Here is a 22,425-nt window from a genome sequence, read left to right as displayed (position 1 = left end):
GTTGTGTCACGTCTATGAGGCGCCCTGTACTGTTACATGGTCACAGGTCACTTCTGATATTCTTGTCCTTTCCAGTAGGGGGCGCATTATACCTCATATTCCCCCCAGTAACATCTCCTCTTGTCCTATAGTAATAGACAGCCGTGTTCCTGATGGCCGATCATCGCCCCGTCCTCTGTGGACTCACCATGTTCTCTATTCTTCCTTAGGACTAGAACGTTCCAGTAATTCAGACATGACCCAGCAGCTGGCGACCTCCCAGACCACGGGGTAAGTGTCCTGCAGGCCTGGCTGACACTAGGGGTCCATAACCATACACTGAGAACAATGACCGGGGGCCCCAGGTCCCTAAATGCCTCATTACATGCTTGGCCATTGCTCCATTCACTTCTATTTAGTAGTGGGAGATTGCCATCCTGGTAGTGCCATAGGAGTGAAGGGAGCGCAGGACACGCATGCGCAGCAGTTGTTGAGGCACACAGAGGAACTTTTGGGCCTCACCCCCAGTAATATGACACTTATCTCCTATCCTATGGATACAGTGGGGAAACCCCTTTAGGCTGAGGCCCCACGTTGCAGAAACTCAGCCTTTTTTGTTACGGTTTTTTGAGCCAAAATCAGGAGTGGATTGAGTAGAAGGGGAAAGTATAAGAACTTGTTTTTAGAGTACCCGTTCCTTTGGTAGCCATTCTTGGCTTTGTCTCAAAAAAACGCAACAAAATCTGCAACAAAAAAAGCTGTGTTTCCGCAACGTGGGGCACCAGCCTCAACAAGTCCAGCTATTTATGTCATGTTCCACTGATTCTGGCACTGTTGAAATTTTTTTTCTCTAGCCCTCACCATTCCTGAGCAATCAGTGCTGTTAGTTTTGGTGCCTGATATAGTATTTAGGGGAAGTTCACACGGGGTTTTTTGAGGAAGATATGGCATCAAAATCCTGACCAAGAATGGAAGCTGGTCAATTCTTTTTGCCGGTAGCTCCTGGAAAAAGAAGCAACATGCTCATGCTTCAGGCGGATTCGCCTTGCGACATCCGCCTGAAGACACTCCCTCCCGACTAGGCTCATTCATTTGGGCCTAATCCAGAGCAGAGTGCACGACTGGGTGCCAGTGCACTGCAGTTGAGGAATCCAGTTGCAGCTACCCGTATTTTGGACAGGAACCGGTCCAAAAAACCCTGTGTGAACTTACCCTTAGGCTTAGGCAGGAACAGACAAGGGTTGTGATTCTGAGCTCTGATACTGGCTGTCTCTGATTGGAGCTCTGAATCACGCCCCCTGCTTGACACTGCCCACCTGACATTACAGAGCTTACATAACACATCAGGCACCAAAACTAACTGCACTTATTGCTTGGGAGTGGTGGGGGTTACAGAGAAAATTCCAACTGTGCTGGAATCAGTGGAGCAGCAGCTATTAAACAGATGGCAAGAATGGTGAAGGTGGTGAAAGGTCCCCTATAAGACCACCTCAAATTCCTCTCCAAATTATGTTATGTGATCTGAGCCTTAATGAGTTTATATTCATATTCCAAAGCACTTTACAGGCATTTTCAGTCACTGTCCCATATGGGGCAGAGCTTAGCAGTTGCAGTTATTTGTGTGTCTTTTCCAGCAGCTTCCTCCTCCCCACTCCCCTCTCCATAGACTTCTATGTAAAACGTAACTTACTTGATAAATGGAGAAGGAAACAAATTTCTTTAATAAGATATATTACAACATTTCTTATATTCAGCCGTACTATTCATTTATGATGAGGTTTTATAAGGGGGGGTCCGCATTAAATTGGACAATTTAGATTTCAAATGGAGTTCTACTTAAAGGGATTATTTGGTTGCTAAGATTGACGGCTTATCCAAACTATAGCAGCGACCATAGATCCTGCAGTGCTGAGCTATGTCATCCTGAAGTCTACCTGCACTCTCAGGTCTTTGCTGTCTCGGTACCCACGATCTTAAAGGGATTCTACCATTAAAACTTTTTTTTTTGTGGATAAGACGTCGGAATAGCCTTTAGAAAGGCTATTCGTCTCTTACCTTTAGACGTGGTCTCCGCCGCGCCGTTTCCTCAGAAATACCGTTTTTTAACGGTATGCAAATGAGTTCTCTCGCAGCAATGGGGGCGGGCCCCAGCGCTCAAACAGTGATGAGGGTGTCCCCATTGCTGCCAGAGAAGTGTCTCCAGCGCCGCCTCCTTCTTCGTCCGCCACGTCATGTTCAATGTCTTCTTCCAGCGCAGGCTCGTAACCTAGCAGAGCAGACTGCGCAGGCGCACAGGCCACGGGAAAATGGCCACTAACAATACTGTGCAAGCGGCCATTTTCCCGTGACCTGTGCACCTGCGCAGTCTGCTCTGCTCTGCTAGGTTACAATCCTGCGCTGGAAGAAGACATTGAACATGACGTGGCGGACGAAGAAGGAGACGGTGCTTGGAGACACTTCTCTGGCAGTGGTGGGTACGCCCTCATCGCTGTTTGAGCGCTGGGGCCCGCCCCCATTGCTGCAGGAGAACTCATTTGCATACCAGTAAAAAACGGTATTTCTAAGGAACGGCGCAGCGGAGACCACGTCTAAAGGTAAGAGACGAATATCCTTTCTAAAGACTATTCCGACGTCTTATCCACACAAAAAATGTTTTAATGGTAGAATCCCTTTAAGGATCGTCCATCATTCTTAGAAACCGGATAACCCCATTAAGCTTTTGGTACACACAGTGTGAACTGTTCTTCGTTGTCTTCTAGTGGTGTCTCCTGTGAGAAGGATCTGGAGGAGTTGATGCACCAGATTGACATCATGGTGAATAGTAAGAAGGTGGAGTGGGAGAAGCAAGTCCTGGTGCTGGAGCAGAGGCTGGAGGCTCAGGAGCAGGAGCTGACCAACACCAGGTGTGCCCTGGATCAAAAGGACTGTGAGGTAATGGGGCATGTCAGGGGCTCTCGGGGGGGCTTTCTGCTGTAGATGGTCCTATATTGAGAGAACATCAAAATATCTACTACGTGAAGACCTCCTTGTTTCTCAGCAGGGGGCTATTGTTGAATTGGGGCCGTTCCTTTTAAGATTTCCAAACGTAGAGTATAAGGGTCTCCAGATCTCACAGCTGATCCTGCACATTTGTCGGTTGCCAAAACTGTTGTCCCACCTGGTCCCATAAATGCTGGATTGGTGATAAATCTGATAATCCGGGGAAACTCTTGTGTGTATGGGTGAGCGTTATCCTACTATATCACTGAGTCGCTCATACCACTACTAGGGGTGACGGACCGTCAGATGTGATGGCTCCCCCAGATCATCACAACAGCAGGGGGCAGTGTTTCGCTTCACGGCAATGTCAGGATTGAAGCACTGACCATGAGGCCTCCATACTCAAACTGGAATGGAATGGGATCCCAAACCTGGATTAATCACTAAAGAAGATACAGTTTCAGTGCGTAGCAGTCCAGGGTTCTTATTCACAACACCACTGGTGGCTGGTTATCAATGGCGGGGCACATAATGGGGCACCAGATATCCTTCTAAGTGCCAGGAAATGGTCTGGGCAGTGACAGGAGGTTCAATGAAGGCGTCATCTGTGTCTGGATGGTGGAGGAGGAAACTGGGAGCTACTTGTTCTCCTCTCTCACAGTGTTCCCATCCAGATCCTTTTCACCATGTGTGCCCCCTCACATAACCACCGCTCCCAATAGCTAGGCCAGGATAGCGGCAATTTGGTGAAATGACCATCCTGCTTCTCTCAGTCCAGTGAAGCGCCCCTGTATCAAAGTCTACCAACCAGGCAAAATGTCCTTGAGTACATCATAGATACATATCATCAGCCAATGAACTCTTAGCAAGAGGTACACTACCCAAAAGTAGTCTCTGAGAGCCTTTTTTATAGGGCAGCGGGGAAGCACTTGTATGTCCTCTTGTGACAAAGACCCAGACCACACCTGTACTAATCTACATACCTGTAGTGTGTTTCCTTGCAGACTTGGTCCCCACATATAAAAGATTGTAATGTACTATTTTTTGTCTTAGATCAGAGTCCTCTTGAAAAAGTTGGAAGATACAGAGAAGAATCGTCAAGACGTTGTGCAGAACTACGAGTCCCAGCTTGAAGCACTGAAAAATCAGGTGGGGAGTGAAAGGGTATATAGACATGTATTCAGGCGTGACTGAACATTGAAGCTATATATATATATATATATATATATATATATATATATATATATATATATATACACACACTCACCGGCCACTTTATTAGGTACACCTGTCCAACTGCTCGTTAACACTTCATTTCTAATCAGCCAATCACATGGCGGCAACTCATTGCATTTAGGCATGTAGACATGGTCAAGACAATCTCCTGCAGTTCAAACCGAGCATCAGTATGGGGAAGAAAGGTGATTTGAGTGCCTTTGAACGTGGCATGGTTGTTGGTGCCAGAAGGGCTGGTCTGAGTATTTCAGAAACTGCTGATCTACTGGGATTTTCACGCACAACCATCTCTAGGGTTTACAGAGAATGGTCCGAAAAAGAAAAAACATCCAGTGAGCGGCAGTTCTGTGGGCGGAAATGCGTTGTTGATGCCAGAGGTCAGAGGAGAATGGCCAGACTGGTTCGAGCTGATAGAAAGGCAACAGTGACTCAAATAGCCACCCGTTACAACCAAGGTAGCCAGAAGAGCATCTCTGAACGCCGCACAGTACGTCCAACTTTGAGGCAGATGGGCTACAGCAGCAGAAGACCACACCGGGTGCCACTCCTTTCAGCTAAGAACAGGAAACTGAGGCTACAATTTGCACAAGCTCATCGAAATTGGACAATTGAAGATTGGAAAAACGTTGCCTGGTCTGATGAGTCTCGATTTCTGCTGCGACATTCGGATGGTAGGGTCAGAATTTGGCGTCAACAACATGAAAGCATGGATCCATCCTGCCTTGTATCGGTAACGGTTCAGGCTGGTGGTGGTGGTGTCATGGTGTGGGGAATATTTTCTTGGCACTCTTTGGGCCCCTTGGTACCAATTGAGCATCGTTGCAACGCCAAAGCCTACCTGAGTATTGTTGCTGACCATGTCCATCCCTTTATGACCACAATGTACCCAACATCTGATGGCTACTTTCAGCAGGATAATGCAATGCCATGTCATAAAGCTGGAATCATCTCAGACTGGTTTCTTGAACATGACAATGAGTTCACTGTACTCCAATGGCCTCCACAGTCACCAGATCTCAATCCAATAGAGGAGCATCTTTGGGATGTGGTGGAACGGGAGATTCGCATCATGGATGTGCAGCCGACAAATCTGCGGCAACTGTGTGATGCCATCATGTCAATATGGACCAAAATCTCTGAGGAATGCTTCCAGCACCTTGTTGAATCTATGCCACGAAGAATTGAGGCAGTTCTGAAGGCAAAAGGGGGTCCAACCCGTTACTAGCATGGTGTACCTAATAAAGTGGCCGGTGAGTGTATATATATATATATATATATATATATATATATATATATATATATATATATATATATATATATATATTAGTCTTCTGTATCTCTTTACGATCCTAAGTAACAGCCTTTCTTCTTCTGCATCCACAATCTCTCAGATCAATATTGGAAACAATAAGTTGTTTGATAGACACTCAGCTGAGATCCGTTAATGCAGGAGACAGTTTTTCCTATATATTAATTTATTGTACAAGTCCTGATGTAATTACATTACTAAGATCTGTACAGACACTGAGCCAACAGGCAACGCTGGGAGAATTCAGTCTGAAGCCTACATAATGGTGTATTCAGCTCTGGAGTATAATACAGGATGTAACTCAGGATCAGTACAGGATAAGTAATGTAATGTATGTACACAGTGACTGCACCAGCAGAATAGTGAGCGCAGCTCTGGAGTATAATACAGGATAAGTAATGTAATGTATGTACACAGTGACTGTACCAGCAGAATAGTGAGCGCAGCTCTGGAGTATAATACAGGATGTAACTCAGGATCAGTACAGGATAAGTAATGTACAGTATGTACACAGTGACTGCACCAGCAGAATAGTGAGCACAGCTCTGGAGTATAATGCAGGATAAGTAATGTAATGTATGTACACAGTGACTGCACCAGCAGAATAGTGAGCGCAGCTCTGGAGTATAATACAGGATAAGTAATGTAATGTATGTACACAGTGACTGCACCAGCAGAATAGTGAGTGCAGCTCTGGAGTATAATACAGGATAAGTAATGTAATGTATGTACACAGTGACTGTACCAGCAGAATAGTGAGCGCAGCTCTGGAGTATAATACAGGATATAACTCAGGATCAGAGTATATCTCTTATAATGTCAGAGGATTAGGTTGAAGCCACTTTTTTTATACTGTCTTTGTATGTGACAAATTATCTGGCTTTATATGATTGTTAAATACCCTGATAGCTCGACATTAATGTAACACTGAAATGCATTTCCACCACTGACCACAAGATGACAGTGAAAGAAATAAAATGTGACACTTAGGATTATATTTTGTTCTGCACATACAACATTTAATGTCACTTATTTACATAGATATCTTCCAAAATATAGTGAAGATGTCTGATGTGTGGCGACGCTATCTCTCGGACCCCATCGCCCCTTGTCCTACACAGCTAGAGATAGTTCCAACCACACACATAAACTAAAAAGAGAGGTTGTTGTATATGCGTAAAGACCCCCATATCTGGGGAAGCAGAGAAATATTGACCAAAAATGTATCCCCTATCCACAGGTCAAATAAACCTCAGATCACTGGGCATCGAACCGCTGGGTCACCCATCGATCAGCGGGAACGGGTCTAAAAGTTTCCCTGTATGCCCCATGTGAATGATCCCTGATACACACACACTATGTGATCAAAAGTATCCAGACACCCCTAAAAACATACGTTTTTCATATTAGGTGCATTGTGCTGCCCCCTACTGCCAGGTACTCCATATCAACGACCTCAGTAGACATTAGACATCGTGAGAGAGCAGAATGGAACTCACGGTCTTGGAACGTGGACAGGTGATTGGGTGCCACACATCACACAGGTCAATGCCAAACGACGCCTCGCTTGGTGTAAGGAGCGGAAACATTGGACGATTGAACAGTGGAAAAACGTTGCGTGGAGTGACAAATCACGGTACACACTGTGGCGATCCGATGGCAGGGTGTGGGTATGGCGAATGCCCGGTGAACGTCATCTGCCAGCGTGTGTAGTGCCAACAGTAACATTCGGAGGCGGTGGTGTGGTGGTGTTTTTCATGGAGGGGGCTTGCACCCCTTGTTTTGCGTGGCACTATCACAGCACAGGCCTACATTGATGTATTAAACACCTTCTCGCTTCCCACGGTTGAAGAGTAATTCGGGGATGGCGATTGCATCTTACAACACGATGGAGCACCTGTTCATACTGCACGGCCTGTGGCGGAGTGATTACACCACAATGACATCTCTGTAATGGACTGGCCTGCACAGAGTCCTGACTGGAATCCTATAGAATACCTTTGGGATGTTTTGGAACGCCGACTTGGTGCCCGGCCTTACCGACCTACATCCATACCTCTCGTCCGTGAAGAATGGGCTGCCATTCCCCAAGAAACCTTCCAGCCCCTGATTGAACGTCTGCCTGCGAGAGTGGAAGCGTCATCAAGGATAAGGGTGGGCCAACACCATATTGTATCCAGCATTACCCATGGAGGGCGCCACCAACTTGTAAGTCATTTACAGCCAGGTGTCCGGATACTTTTGACCACATAGTGTACATGGCCGGCGCTCTAGTCACTTCTATAGGCCGATGGGCGATCACTATCTCTGCAGTCTCATAGGAGTACATGGGGTGGGGGGCACATAGGCACAGCCCCGGAGCACCATGGACGACTTCATAGAGAACAAGTCGGAACTATCTCAGTATAGATTTGTATCACGTTTGGTGCATGAATTAGGACGGGTTCCTATCAGTCTTTATGGCCTGTCCTATGAATCTGCAAGACGAGCGAAGACAGATAAAGTAATATTAAGATCTTCATATATTAAATCCAAGTTTTTAGAAAGTCGCACAAGTTTTAGGTCTTTTTTATTTCTTTTTTAAGTAAAATATTGTTCAGCCGCGGAATTTAGCTATGTTTCCATGGTAACTAGACAGTGCGGACGATAAGGGGCTCATGGGGCGCACGCTCTTTCATAACCAATAACCACAAAATTGATAAAATCCGACTCCAATATCTGGTGATGGACGGCAGGATATTTTATTGGTGTCGGTACATTCTGTCTTGGGCGCAGCTTATTGAATGCAGGAAACTTGCTATCATATCGGGGAACAACATTATAGGGGATTTTACTAGGATTTTTACCGTATTTAGTAGCATTCTGAACGAGGGGCGGGGCACATGGAGGAGGGAGGGGCTGATCAGGGCGGGGCACAAGGATGAGGGAAGGGCTGGGCAGGGCACATGGATGAAGGAGGGGCTGATCAGGGCGGGGTACATGGAGGAGGGAGGGGCTGATCAGGGCACATGGATGAGGGAGGGGCTAATCAGGACGGGGCACATGGATGAGGGAGGGGCTGATCAGCGCGGGGCACATGGGTGAGGGAGGGGCTGATCAGGGCACATGGATGAGGGAGGGTCTGATCAGGGCGGGGCACATGGATGAGGGAGGGGCTGATCAGCGCGGGGCACATGGGTGAGGTAGGGGCTGATCAGGGCCAGGCACATGGATGAGGGAGGGGCTGCTCAGGGTGGGGCATATGGATGAGGGAGGGGCTGATCAGGGCACATGGATGAGGGAGGGGCTAATCAGGACGGGGCACATGGATGAGGGAGGGGCTGATCAGCGCGGGGCACATGGGTGAGGGAGGGGCTGATCAGGGCACATGGATGAGGGAGGGTCTGATCAGGGCGGGGCACATGGATGAGGGAGGGGCTGATCAGCGCGGGGCACATGGGTGAGGGAGGGGCTGATCAGGGCCAGGCACATGGATGAGGGAGGGGCTGCTCAGGGTGGGGCATATGGATGAGGGAGGGGCTGATCAGGGCACATGGATGAGGGAGGGGCTAATCAGGACAGGGCACATGGATGAGGGAGGGGCTGATCAGAGCGGGGCACATGGATGAGGGAGGGGCTGATCAGGGCGGGGCACATGGATGAGGGAGGGGCTGATCAGGACGGGGCACAAGGATGAGGGAGGGGCTGATAATGGCAGGGCACATGGATGAGGGAGAGGCTGATCAGGGAGGGGCACATGGATGAGGGAGGGGCTGATCAGGGCACATGGATGAGGGAGAGGCTGATCAGGGAGGGACATATGGATGAGGGAGGGGCTGATCAGGGCACATGGATGAGGGAGGGGCTGATCAGGGCACATGGATGAGGGAGGGGCTGATCAGGGCACATGGATGAGGGAGGGGCTGATCAGGGAGGGGCACATGGATGAGGGAGGGGCTGATCAGGGCACATGGATGAGGGAGGGGCTAATCAGGACGGGGCACATGGATGAGGGAGGGGCTAACCCTATTGATCAGCTGTTATAGCATCATCTACTGTTGAAAAATACAGGGTTACTTGCCGGCCATTCAGGTCTAAACTGTCCAAAATCCTTTACAGTCGCCACAATCTGGTAAGTCTAGAAGCTCCAATCCTTGTTTAGTATGTGGTATATACTGCTTTTCCTTGTACAGCAGTATATATCAATAGGGGCACAGTGGTGGCAGTCGCTACTTGGACCATTAGAGGGTCCAAAAGGTCTCTCTGCCGCTATTATGAATGCACAAAGCAGGAAAGAGACCTTTACAAATTTTGCATTGGGTCCCAAGAGCTTCAAGTCATGTCGTTGCCGCCACCCTCCGAGCAGGGAACTGCAGCACAAGTGAAAGGTCCTAGGTGCAGCACCCTGTGAGGGCGCCACTACAGAGGGAAAGCTTTGAAGGGGGCGCTGATGTTTTACGTCCCAAATCAGGCTCCATTTTTGTCTCCTGCCATTTGTTTTACTTTGTCTTTGCAATAAGTTTCTGTAGGTGAGGTCTCCAGAATTGAACTCAATGGGGGCAGATTTTTGAAGATGAGTGCAGGGTGCACCTCATCTATGAGTAGGCTCGCAAAGATTTTGGGCATTGTTTACCCCAACAAACTGGCACATACAATGATAAATCTAGCGTACTGCCCACACCACATCCTTGTCCATGAAAGTGGTGTGGGCGGAGCAAAACAGGAAAAAGTCGCAGATTTTTGCACAAAATCCGATTTGCACCAAAATTTGCACCTTTTTTACATTTTGTTATGCTACATAACTGGAGTACAAGGCATAATAAATGGGCACCAATATTCCAGCTGAAAAAAGACCGTAGAAGATTTGGGACCACTTTCTGCCGGAGCCAAAATGAACACAAGAATGGAGTCTGCGCAGCGTCTTCTGTGTCGCGGCCAATTCAGGTTAATGCGGCTTAACTCTCATCCACATGAATGGCAGCTGAGCTGGAGCAACTTGGCTCGGCCTGTTCAAAACTTTGTTCTCTTTGTTCTACTCACCGGTCTGATATTTGTAACCTATATAACCTGGAAAACCCCTTTAAGAAGTGATGGTTTGTGATGGATATCCTTACCAAAGTAATTGATGTGAGCATTGTCTTCTTCTATTCTCAGCTTTGCAAATTAAAGAAGAGTTATGATAAACTTCAATATTACGGCACGAAAAACAATAAGAAAGACACGTCTCCAGACCATGAGAAAAGCCAGTCTGAGCTTCAGTGGATGTCTCAAAGACTTGAGGTAGGTTTACGTATGCGGGGGCTCAGTGCAGAAGTCTAGTGTTTGCACCTTATCTGGAGCAACATCTGCATGGAGTTTGTAGGCTCTCCTTATATTGACATGGGTTTATTTCCAGGCTTCTTAAGCCTCATGCGCACAACCTTGTGCACAGTCAGCGTGCGAGCCTTGCACACTAACCCATTCATTTCTATGGCCTCATATACACATGGCGCCGTGTTTTCATGGTCCGGTGTATGGGGATGTGAGCAAAACTCAGGACAGCCATGGTTTTGTGGCCATAGTCACTGGCCTTAAGCTCTGTACAGACACTGAGCCAACAGGCAACGCTGGGAGAATTCAGTCTGAAGCCTAAATAATGGTGTATTCAGCTCCGAAGTACTGTATAGTGCAAGATCGAATTCTGGGTCAGTGCAAGATAGGTAATGTAATGTATGTACACAGTGACTACACCAGCAGAATAGTGAGTGCAGCTCTGGAGTGTAATACAGGATGTAACTCAGGATCAGTACAGGATCAGTAATGTAATGTATGTACACAGTGACTGCACCAGCAGAATAGTGAGCGCAGCTCTGGAGTATAATACAGGATGTAACTCAGGATCAGTACAGAATAAGTAATGTAATGTATGTACACAGTGACTGTACCAGCAGAATAGTGAGCGCAGCTCTGGAGTATAATACAGGATGTAACTCAGGATCAGTACAGGATAAGTAATGTAATGTATGTACACAGTGACTGTACCAGCAGAATAGTGAGCGCAGCTCTGGAGTATAATACAGGATGTAACTCAGGATCAGTACAGGATAAGTAATGTAATGTATGTACACAGTGACTGTACCAGCAGAATAGTGAGCGCAGCTCTGGAGTATAATACAGGATAAGTAATGTAATGTATGTACACAGTGACTGCACCAGCAGAATAGTGAGCGCAGCTCTGGAGTATAATACAGGATGTAACTCAGGCTCAGTACAGGATAAGTAATGTAATGTATGTACACAGTGACTGCACCAGCAGAATAGTGAGCGCAGCTCTGGAGTATAATACAGGATGTAACTCAGGCTCAGTACAGGATAAGTAATGTAATGTATGTACACAGTGACTGCACCAGCAGAATAGTGAGCGCAGCTCTGGAGTATAATACAGGATGTAACTCAGGATCAGTACAGGATCAGTAATGTAATGTACGTACACAGTGACTGTACCAGCAGAATAGTGAGTGCAGCTCTGGAGTATAATACAGGATGTAACTCAGGATCAGTACAGGATAAGTAATGTAATGTATGTACACAGTGACTGTACCAGCAGAATAGTGAGCGCAGCTCTGGAGTATAATACAGGATAAGTAATGTAATGTATGTACACAGTGACTGCACCAGCAGAATAGTGAGCGCAGCTCTGGAGTATAATACAGGATAAGTAATGTAATGTATGTACACAGTGACTGTACCAGCAGAATAGTGAGCGCAGCTTTGGAGTATAATACAGGATAAGTAATGTAATGTATGTACACAGTGACTGTACCAGCAGAATAGTGAGTGCAGCTCTGGAGTATAATACAGGATGTAACTCAGGATCAGTACAGGATAAGTAATGTAATGTATGTACACAGTGACTGTACCAGCAGAATAGTGAGCGCAGCTCTGGAGTATAATACAGGATGTAACTCAGGATCAGTACAGGATAAGTAATGTAATGTATGTACACAGTGACTGTACCAGCAGAATAGTGAGCGCAGCTCTGGAGTATAATACAGGATAAGTAATGTAATGTATGTACACAGTGACTGCACCAGCAGAATAGTGAGCGCAGCTCTGGAGTATAATACAGGATGTAACTCAGGCTCAGTACAGGATAAGTAATGTAATGTATGTACACAGTGACTGCACCAGCAGAATAGTGAGCGCAGCTCTGGAGTATAATACAGGATGTAACTCAGGATCAGTACAGGATAAGTAATGTAATGTATGTACACAGTGACTGTACCAGCAGAATAGTGAGTGCAGCTCTGGAGTATAATACAGGATGTAACTCAGGATCAGTACAGGATAAGTAATGTAATGTATGTACACAGTGACTGTACCAGCAGAATAGTGAGCGCAGCTCTGGAGTATAATACAGGATAAGTAATGTAATGTATGTACACAGTGACTGCACCAGCAGAATAGTGAGCGCAGCTCTGGAGTATAATACTGGATAAGTAATGTAATGTATGTACACAGTGACTGTACCAGCAGAATAGTGAGCGCAGCTCTGGGGTATAATACAGGATGTAACGCAGGATCAGTACAGGATAAGTAATGTATGTACACAGTGACTGTACCAGCAGAATAGTGAGCACAGCTCTGGAGTATAATACAGGATAAGTAATGTAATGTATGTACACAGTGACTGCACCAGCAGAATAGTGAGTGCAGCTCTGGAGTATAATACAGGATGTAACTCAGGCTCAGTACAGGATAAGTAATGTAATGTATGTACACAGTGACTGTACCAGCAGAATAGTGAGCGCAGCTCTGGAGTATAATACAGGATAAGTAATGTAATGTATGTACACAGTGACTGCACCAGCAGAATAGTGAGTGCAGCTCTGGAGTATAATACAGGATGTAACTCAGGCTCAGTACAGGATAAGTAATGTAATGTATGTACACAGTGACTGCACCAGCAGAATAGTGAGCGCAGCTCTAGAGTGTAATACAGGATAAGTAATGTAATGAATGTACACAGTGACTGTACCAGCAGAATAGTGAGCGCAGCTCTGGAGTATAATACTGGATAAGTAATGTAATGTATGTACACAGTGACTGTACCAGCAGAATAGTGAGCGCAGCTCTGGAGTATAATACCGGATGTAACTCAGGATCAGAGCATACCTCTTATAATGTTGGAGGATTAGGTTGAAGCCACTGGGCCACTTAGTGTCCCTTTTTTTTTTTATACTGTCTTTGTATGTGACAAATTATCTGGCTTCTTAAGCCTCATGCGCACAACCTTGTGCACAGTCAGCGTGCGAGCCTTGCACACTAACCCATTCATTTCTATGGCCTCATATACACATGGTGCTGTGTTTTCATGGTCCGGTGTATGGGGATGTGAGCAAAACTCAGGACAGCCATGGTTTTGTGGCCAAAGTCACTGGCCTTAATGAATGGGGTTCGGAAGCACGGCCGGCGCAGCACGTCTTTTCCGTTCCCCCATTTCGGAAAGTGGTGAGAGCAACGTAACAATACAACTCCTGTTGCCAATCGCATTTAAAAAGTTGCAGACCTCGGTTTCTACGTTTTTCTATGCCAGAAAACAGGCGTAAGCAGTAACTTTACCTCTGAGAGTCTGACCTGCTCACACCTATGGAGGAACAAGACTGCACTTCGACCACATAGATATTGTTTGTAGTCTGTAACCATGGAGATACATTATCTTGCAGAGGAATCGTATACACAAAATTTAGGATATTTGCAATCCAGCCTGTTTGCTTAAAGGGATTCTACCATTAAAACCACATTTTTTATAGATCACACGTAGGATTAGTCTTAAGAAAGGCTATTCTTCTCCTACCTTTAGACATCTTCTCCGCGCCACCGTTTGGTAGAAATCCTGGATTTCTTTGGTATGCAAATGAGTTCTCTCGCAGCACTGGGGGTGGTCCCTAGCGCTCAAACAGCACTGGGGGCATTCCCAATGCTGCGAGAGAACTCTACAGCGCTGCTTCCATCTTCTTATGGAACATCCTCTTCACACGTCTTCTTCCAGAGCCGGATTCTAGGCCTCAGGCAAAGCCAACTGCGCATGGCCATAGGCCACAGAAAATGGCCGCTTACTTACTGTGTAAGCGTCCATTTTTCTTGTGGCCACAGGCATGCACAATCTACTCTGCCCGAGGCCTAGAAGTTTGAACCCAGCTCTGGAAGAAGACGCAGGGAGAGGCCGTTCCAGATTAAGATGGAGGCGGCACTGGAGAGTTCTGTTACAGCATTGGGGACGCCCTCAGTGCTGTTTGAGCGCTGGGGCCCACCCCCAGTGCTGCGAGAGAACTCATTTGCATACAGACAAAAAACGGGATTTGTACGGAATGGCAGTGCGGAGAAGACATCTAAAGGGAGGAGAGGAATAGCCTTTCTTAAGACTATTCCTACGTGTGTTCTAAAAAAAAATTGTGATTTTAGTGGTAGAATCCCATGGCGTAATAAAAACCCTACCCTATAATTTCCAGGATTATCTGATGCACTATATCTAAGCACCTCACCATCTGGGATATCCAGTAGCTTGACATCCCACTAGTCCCGGAGATGATGGACTATCCGTACCCTTAAGCAAGCTATAATCTTGTTGCCATCGCTTTCCTTCCCTCTCTTTGCCGTTTTATATCTATAAGTCTTCTCTCTCGTCCTAAGAGGCTCATTCATGGCCCCGCTATAAACCTGTTAGCGACACCTTTAGGGTTCCTCTTTATTATGGCCGAGCGCCAGGGCTTTACATCTGCGAGCTAAATTATGACAGACCGTGAAGTCTTACGGGTTGTGGCATCCGGGCGACTACGCGGTAATTAAGAAATATCTAGCGGGGAGTCGCTAGTTACCGACACACACAACGCCATCCATCCTGCGCGCTCCGGGAGCTGTTTTATGGCTGGTTTCTTGTTTATTGGCACTAATAGCTTTGATTCATTGAGTAAATAGTGATTTTTGAGTACAGCAATTTACAGAGAGTTCACTACAGACTAATTCACACAGTAATTACTGGCCCGAGCCGACATAAATCATCCTCACTTTATGAGAAAGCTGCAAAGCTTCCACATCATTTCCCTTAATGACATCTTGACTTTTTACAATAATAATAGACCCACTAGTCAAAGTTTATTTTTCAGTGTGTTTTTTTGTTTTCTGGCTGCTAAAGGGAAGATCCACCAATTTTTTGGATAGCGCCAACGCATCGAAAATGGAAAATGAAGCAACATTGCAAATCGTATGAATTAAAAATTTCCTATCGTTTGGAGTATACAGCTCCTGTATAGAACAGTGCATGTCCATGGTAACAGACTACAAACAAATCCTGATCCTGAAGTCGTACGTCGTCATTTGGCTCCAACTTCTCATATAAATTCGGTAGGTTAGCAAGAGGGGGGGATGGATGGAAGGCAAAGTGACTACACAAGGTTTGTTTAATATGGAGACATAGCTTCTATAACTCAAGCATTTTGGAACAACAGGCAGCGTTGCTGTTGCTCCCATGAGGTCAACCATCCACTGTTCTGTGCCACCCTCCCTCTTTCTTCTGAGTCACAGGGCCAGGCAGTGTATATATCTAACCATTCCAGGTCCTGAGTGCTCATATCCTTGGCACATGCCAGCACGGTGGCTCAGTGGTTAGTACTGCAGCCTTGCAGCAATGGAGTCCTGGGTTCACATCCTGCCAAGGATAACATCTGCAAGGAGTTTGTATGTTCTCACCGTGTTTGAACAAAGACAGCAATTCACAAGGGGAAAACATTGTTTGACTCTGGTGACACTAACCTATCTATCTGCAGGGCTGGGGTGATATGCTGGTTCTGGTGATACTAACCTATCTATCTGCAGGGCTGGGGTGATATGCTGGTTCTGGTGACACTAACCTATCTATCTGCAGGACTGGGGTGATATGCTGGTTCTGGTGACACTAACCTATCTATCTGCAGGGCTGGGGTGATATGCTGGTTCTGGTGACAGTAACCTATCTATCTGCAGGGCTGGGGTGATATGCTGGTTCTGGTGACAGTAACCTATCTATCTGCAGGGCTGGGGTGATATGCTGGGTCTGGTGACACTAACCTATCTATCTGCAGGGCTGGGGTGATATGCTGGGTCTGGTGACACTAACCTATCTATCTGCAGGGCTGGGGTGATATGCTGGTTCTGGTGACAGTAACCTATCTATCTGCAGGGCTGGGGTGATATGCTGGTTCTGGTGACAGTAACCTATCTATCCGCAGGGCTGGGGTGATATGCTGGTTCTGGTGACAGTAACCTATCTATCTGCAGGGCTGGGGGATATGCTGGTTCTGGTGACAGTAACCTATCTATCTGCAGGGCTGGGGTGATATACTGGGTCTGGTGACACTAACCTATCTATCTGCAGGGCTGGGGTGATATGCTGGTTCTGGTGACAGTAACCTATCTATCTGCAGGGCTGGGGGATATGCTGGTTCTGGTGACAGTAACCTATCTATCTGCAGGGCTGGGGTGATATGCTGGGTCTGGTGACACTAACCTATCTATCTGCAGGGCTGGGGTGATATGCTGGTTCTGGTGACAGTAACCTATCTATCTGCAGGGCTGGGGTGATATGCTGGTTCTGGTGACAGTAACCTATCTATCCGCAGGGCTGGGGTGATATGCTGGTTCTGGTGACAGTAACCTATCTATCTGCAGGGCTGGGGGATATGCTGGTTCTGGTGACAGTAACCTATCTATCTGCAGGGCTGGGGTGATATGCTGGGTCTGGTGACACTAACCTATCTATCTGCAGGGCTGGGGTGATATGCTGGGTCTGGTGACAGACTCCCTTGAAATTGTGTAATTTGTGTACCCTCCTTTCTCAGGAATATAAAGACCAAGCGAGACAGTGGGAGAATCAGAGACTGATCTATCAGGATAATATGCAGACATTAAGTGAGCAGAGGAAGAACCTTCTAGAAAAATGTGAATATCTGCAGGTAAGCTCCATAAATAAGCACATACAGTATATATATATGGTAATACTGTATTTATACACATGAGCACTGCTTTTACCAGTCTGCACTGATTTTCTGCCGTTTTTGCTGTTTCTCCTAAGGGTCGGTTACAAAAATAACCAAAAATTTTCATGAAATTCTTAATGAAATTGTTAATAACCCATTTAATTAAAGGGGTTTTCTGGGCCCTGAGTGTTTTTTATACTGTATAGGCCATCAGTATCTGGTTGGTGGGGGTCAGTACCTGGACCCCTCACCTATAAGCTGTTTTGGGTTATACAAGTTACTGCTACAGACAGGGCCAGAAGCAGCTCTGTTCTTATTCACATAAAAGTAGCATAACTGCAGTACCCTGGTGTCACCACTATACAGTGGGTGGCGCTGCAGCCCCGTGGATATTACTTGAATCTTTGCAGAGCTGCCCCTGGTCCTGTCTGCAGTAGAGTAGCTTCAGGTCCCTGGAGGCAGCCATGTCTGATACTGATGGCCTACTCTGTGGATAGGTCATCAGTGTGACAAAAACACTGGAGCCCCCCTTAAAGGGGTTGTACATGGAGTGTAATTGTATGGCAGCGATGCCGGAGAGGCCGGGGATTGTTCTCTGCTCTATTGGCCTCTTAGTATTAATGTGAATTGCGCCCACTCCAGTGAAGCGGCGGCGCCTTCTGCTGTATTATAGATTAACATTCACACAAATGCCCCGCTAATGCAGCAGATCTCATTCCTGGCATGGAAAGATGTGCTGTGTCAGCTGCGCCCGTGCATGTTCTAGTATTAGCATGTCTGACCTTTGACTAATGTTTTTTTTTTTTTTTAATATAATGGGTCACAGAAATATCCGCAAGAACATGCATGCATGACTCAGTTAAAGAGGACCTTTCATGGTTTGGGGCACAGGCAGTTTTATATAATGCTGGAAAGCCGACAGTGAATTCAGTGCACTGTCGGCTTTTCTGATCTGTGCCCTGGGTAAAGCGCTATCGGTCCCGGTACAGTAGCGCTTTACAGTCAGAAGGGCGTTTCTGACAGTCAGTCAGGAATGTCCTTCTCCACAGCAGCGCCTATAGTACTGTATACAGTGTGAGCGGGGAGGAACGCCCCCTCCCCTCCTGATAATACTCGTCTATGGACGAGCACTGTGAGCAGAGGGAGGGGGCGTTACTCCCCGCTCACACTGTACAGCGCTATAGGCGCTGCTAGGCAGAAGGGCGTTCCTGGTTGACTGTCAGAAACGCCCTTCTGACTGTAAAGAGCTACAGTACCGGGACCAATAGCGCTTTACCCGGGGCACAGATCGGGAAAGCTGACAGTGCGCTGAATTCACTGTTGGCTTTCCAGCATTATATAGAACTGCCTGTGCCCAATCTGATGAAAGGTCCTCTATAAAAAGTCTTCAATCATGATGCGGATTTAATTGCCAAATTAGTATTTCTATCCCAAAAGGAACAGATTCCCAGCTATGGACAGCGCTGTTTCAGTCTTTTGGACCTCCTCAGCATAGCGTAGGGATACTGATTTGGCAGAGTGAGAAACTATAGTCCAGGGTCAGGGGATAATCGTACACATCAGGGAGAGTGTGGGCCTACATAGGCGTACGGAGACTAACAATGTAGGCACACACTCTCCCTGATGTGTACGATTCTCCCCTGACATCAGTTATAGGAAGAGACAGGGAGACATTTACAAGTAAGCAGCACTGTCTGTGCCCGCACCATACATAGTGATCTGATATCACGTATACCTCATGTATTTGGTGATGGGGGGCAGTACTGTCTGTGCTTTCTGTGCCTACATAATTTATAGGGATGCAATACTATGTGTACTTCTAGTTATTTGGAAAGGCAGTACTATCTGTGCCCTACCATTTACAGGAGGACACAAGGTTGGCATTACTCTCTGTACCTGCATCCCTTACAAGTCCTCGGTACTGTCTGTGCCTACATCATTGAGAGAGATGTAACACTGTGTGTACCTCATTTATTTGGAGAGACGGGGAGGCAGTACTACCACTGTCTGCATCTTATACTGGTAAAGAGGGTGCCATTATGCAGGTGCATGTGCAAGCAGGGGATGGCGATATCCATTTTAATTACGGATTATTGACTCCCTTCCATTTTGGTGATTATTTAGCAGAAATGAATATTAGATTGCTTTTATACTTGACTCCATGTTTGTTGTGCTTGGCCGGCAGCCAGCATGAAATGAGATTCCTGCAGTCACTTCATAGACCGCTCTTACATGGACCCTTCCTATCCAGTAATTATTTTAGGCTGGCGAGCAGAGCTCGGCATCTTTTTTGCAGGTTTCATTTGTCTAATTGGTGCTCGGGGTCTCATTATTTTCTGCCCACAATGCAGGGTACAATGTGTAATTGTGATGTGATGTGTGTCCTGGTTTCTTAGAAGCAGTCACAGAGTTACGAGGAGCAGCTCTCGGGCAGGACACAGCTGCAGGACCAGGCAATTACCAATAACCAAAGCGAAATCAGGAGATTGAGGTGCCAGCTTGACGCTTCTCAGGAGACTGCCAGGAGCGGCAGGGTCATCATTGAAAATCTCAAGTCTACAGTAAAAGAAATCACATTAAGTAGGAACGCGCTGAAAGACGAGAATCAGCGCCTCTTACAGCAACTGAGGGATTGTCAGAAGCAATGCCAGGTAATATCGTGATGGAAGGCAGCACACCACCAGCAACAATAGTAATGCCAAGTCCAATCAGAAGCACTTACCATGGCTACAAACACATTAGCACCCTGCCAGAGCCCTCATCACAAGATTAATGCCCAGGTCTACTGCCCAGGGAAGTGTAACCGGTTCCTTACTGACTAGACAAGGTGGTTGGCACCAATGATACAAGCTATTAGATAGGGTGGAGTTATTGGAGTGATGAAGAGTGGGGGAAGGGCAAGTCCCAGGGACAGGGAGGCAGTAATATCTGTGCCTATATCATTACAAGAAGAGACAGGGAGGCAGTAATCTGTGCTTAAATCATTATAGGAAAAGACAGGGAGGCAGTGATATATGTGCCTGTATCAATACAAGACGAGAAAGGGAGGCAGTAATATCTGTGCTTAAATCATAACAGGAAGAGACAGGGAGGCAGTGATATCTGTGCCTGTATCAATACAAGACGAGAAATGGAGGCAGTAATATCTGTGCTTAAATCATTATAGGAAAAGACAGGGAGGCAGTGATATCTGTGCCTATATCATTACAAGAAGAGAAAGGGAAGCAGTAATATCTGTGCCTATATCATTACAGGAAGAGACAGGGAGTCAGTAATATCTGTGCTTAAATCATTATAGGAAGAGACAGGGAGGCAGTAATATCTGTGCCTATATCATTACAAGAAGAGAAAGGGAGGTGGTACTATCTGTGCCTATATCATTACAGGAAGAGACAGGGAGGCAGTGATATCTGTGCTTAAATCTTTATAGGAAGAGACAGGGAGGCAGTAATATCTGTGCCTATATCATTACAAGAAGAGAAAGGAAGGCAGTATTATCTGTGCCTATATCATTACAAAAAGAGAAAGGGAGGTGGTAATATCTGTGCCTATATCATTGTTGATCTGGAATCATCTGCAGATAATCTGACGCTCCAATAAAGCCTTTAGAAGCGTTAGCCTGAGATGTCAGACTTTCACCAACTTCATACCTTAGTGATTTGCCATCACTTTACAAAATGGAACACCCATTAAAGCCCATTCTAGGAATACCCAAGTGACCTGTCTTTAAGGGTAAGTTCACACACGGGGTTTCTGGACCAGAACCTGAGGCGGAGGCCACCTCAGGTTCCGGTCCAAAATACAGGTAGCTGCGACTGGATGCTGGTGCAGTTCATCGGCATCCAGTCGCACACTCCGCTCCGGATTAGGCCCAAATGAATGAGCCTAGTCAAGGTGGAGGGAGTGTCTTCAGGTGAATGTCGTGAGGCGACTCCGCTTGAAAGAATGAGCATGTCGCTGCTTTTTCCAGGAGCCGGAACAAACTGACTCCCAGAAAAAAGAACTGACCAGCTCCCATTGATTTCAATGGGAGCCGTCTTTTTGGTCAGGATTTTGAGGCGTCAAAATCCTGACCAAAAAAAACCCCGTGTGAACTTACCATGAAGGAGTTGTCCGGGTTGTTAAGATTTCACTTGTTGATGATGGACCAAGGGGACAAGCCTGGTTCCGACCCCTGGATCACGTAATCAGAGCCACCCATTACCTCTGGGGTTGGCGTGCTGGTTACAATCATGTGATCCAAAGATCGAAACCAGGTCCTTCATCAAGAGGTCACTGAATCAGGTGAATTAATCTAAGCTCACTGGACAACCCCTTTAAGGCTTGCATGCACAGTCTGGCTTCTATAAAAGATGATCAATGAGAAGTGCTCAGGAGCTGGTAGTAAATGAGGATCAGGGTGAGGAGCACTCGTGTGAAGGTCACCATAAACCCACCAATGAAGGCATCTTAGAACGGATCTTTCTTGGAATTTAATCTCCAGCCCAGTGCTGTACTTTTACAATGCCCAATATATGTGATTGTCTGTGAAGATGGCATTGACCCCGCTCACCCCACGTCAGAACAATCCTAGAGGAATATATCAATGCCTGGCCTGCAGATGACTTCTCCTTCTCCTGTAGTTGGATGGTGATCTCCTTAGTACCAGCTCCAGCACTACTAGTTTTCTCGCAGATCATGTTCTGGTTTAACAATCTCACAAATGAGATAGAAAATCAATTTTGTCTTTATCACCCGACACACAGAGGACGGAGAACAAACTCTGCGAAGCCACCATCGAACTGCAGGCACGTGAGGACCTCTCGAGGGCTGCCGAGCTGGATCAGAGGCAACTGTGCAAATTTTCTTTGCAAAATTCTCAGAATAAGCATCTCAGGTAAGATAACCCTGTAGTACAGAGACACAATGGAATGGTTTGGGTCCGCTCAGGGGAAAGAACCCACGTTGCCC

General features: G+C 46.5%; 1 protein-coding gene across 1 annotated transcript in view; it reads left to right on the top strand.

The window, feature by feature from the left end:
- Positions 1 to 1,510: 1,510 nt before the first annotated feature.
- DEUP1 (deuterosome assembly protein 1) overlaps positions 1,511 to 22,425 on the top strand; it is a 39,185-nt gene continuing 18,270 nt past the window's right edge. Inside the window, exons 1-7 of the mRNA XM_075266430.1 lie at positions 1,511 to 1,545; positions 2,712 to 2,910; positions 4,012 to 4,107; positions 10,637 to 10,762; positions 17,338 to 17,451; positions 19,872 to 20,126; positions 22,221 to 22,351. Coding sequence (XP_075122531.1) covers positions 1,511 to 1,545; positions 2,712 to 2,910; positions 4,012 to 4,107; positions 10,637 to 10,762; positions 17,338 to 17,451; positions 19,872 to 20,126; positions 22,221 to 22,351 — 956 coding nt within the window. The remainder of the gene's footprint in view (positions 1,546 to 2,711; positions 2,911 to 4,011; positions 4,108 to 10,636; positions 10,763 to 17,337; positions 17,452 to 19,871; positions 20,127 to 22,220; positions 22,352 to 22,425) is intronic.

Source organism: Leptodactylus fuscus, chromosome 2 (assembly GCF_031893055.1).
Source record: "Leptodactylus fuscus isolate aLepFus1 chromosome 2, aLepFus1.hap2, whole genome shotgun sequence".
NCBI classification, from domain to species: domain Eukaryota; kingdom Metazoa; phylum Chordata; class Amphibia; order Anura; family Leptodactylidae; genus Leptodactylus; species Leptodactylus fuscus.
The sequence above is the reverse complement of the archived record's forward strand: the minus strand, read 5'-3'. Positions and strand labels throughout refer to the sequence as shown.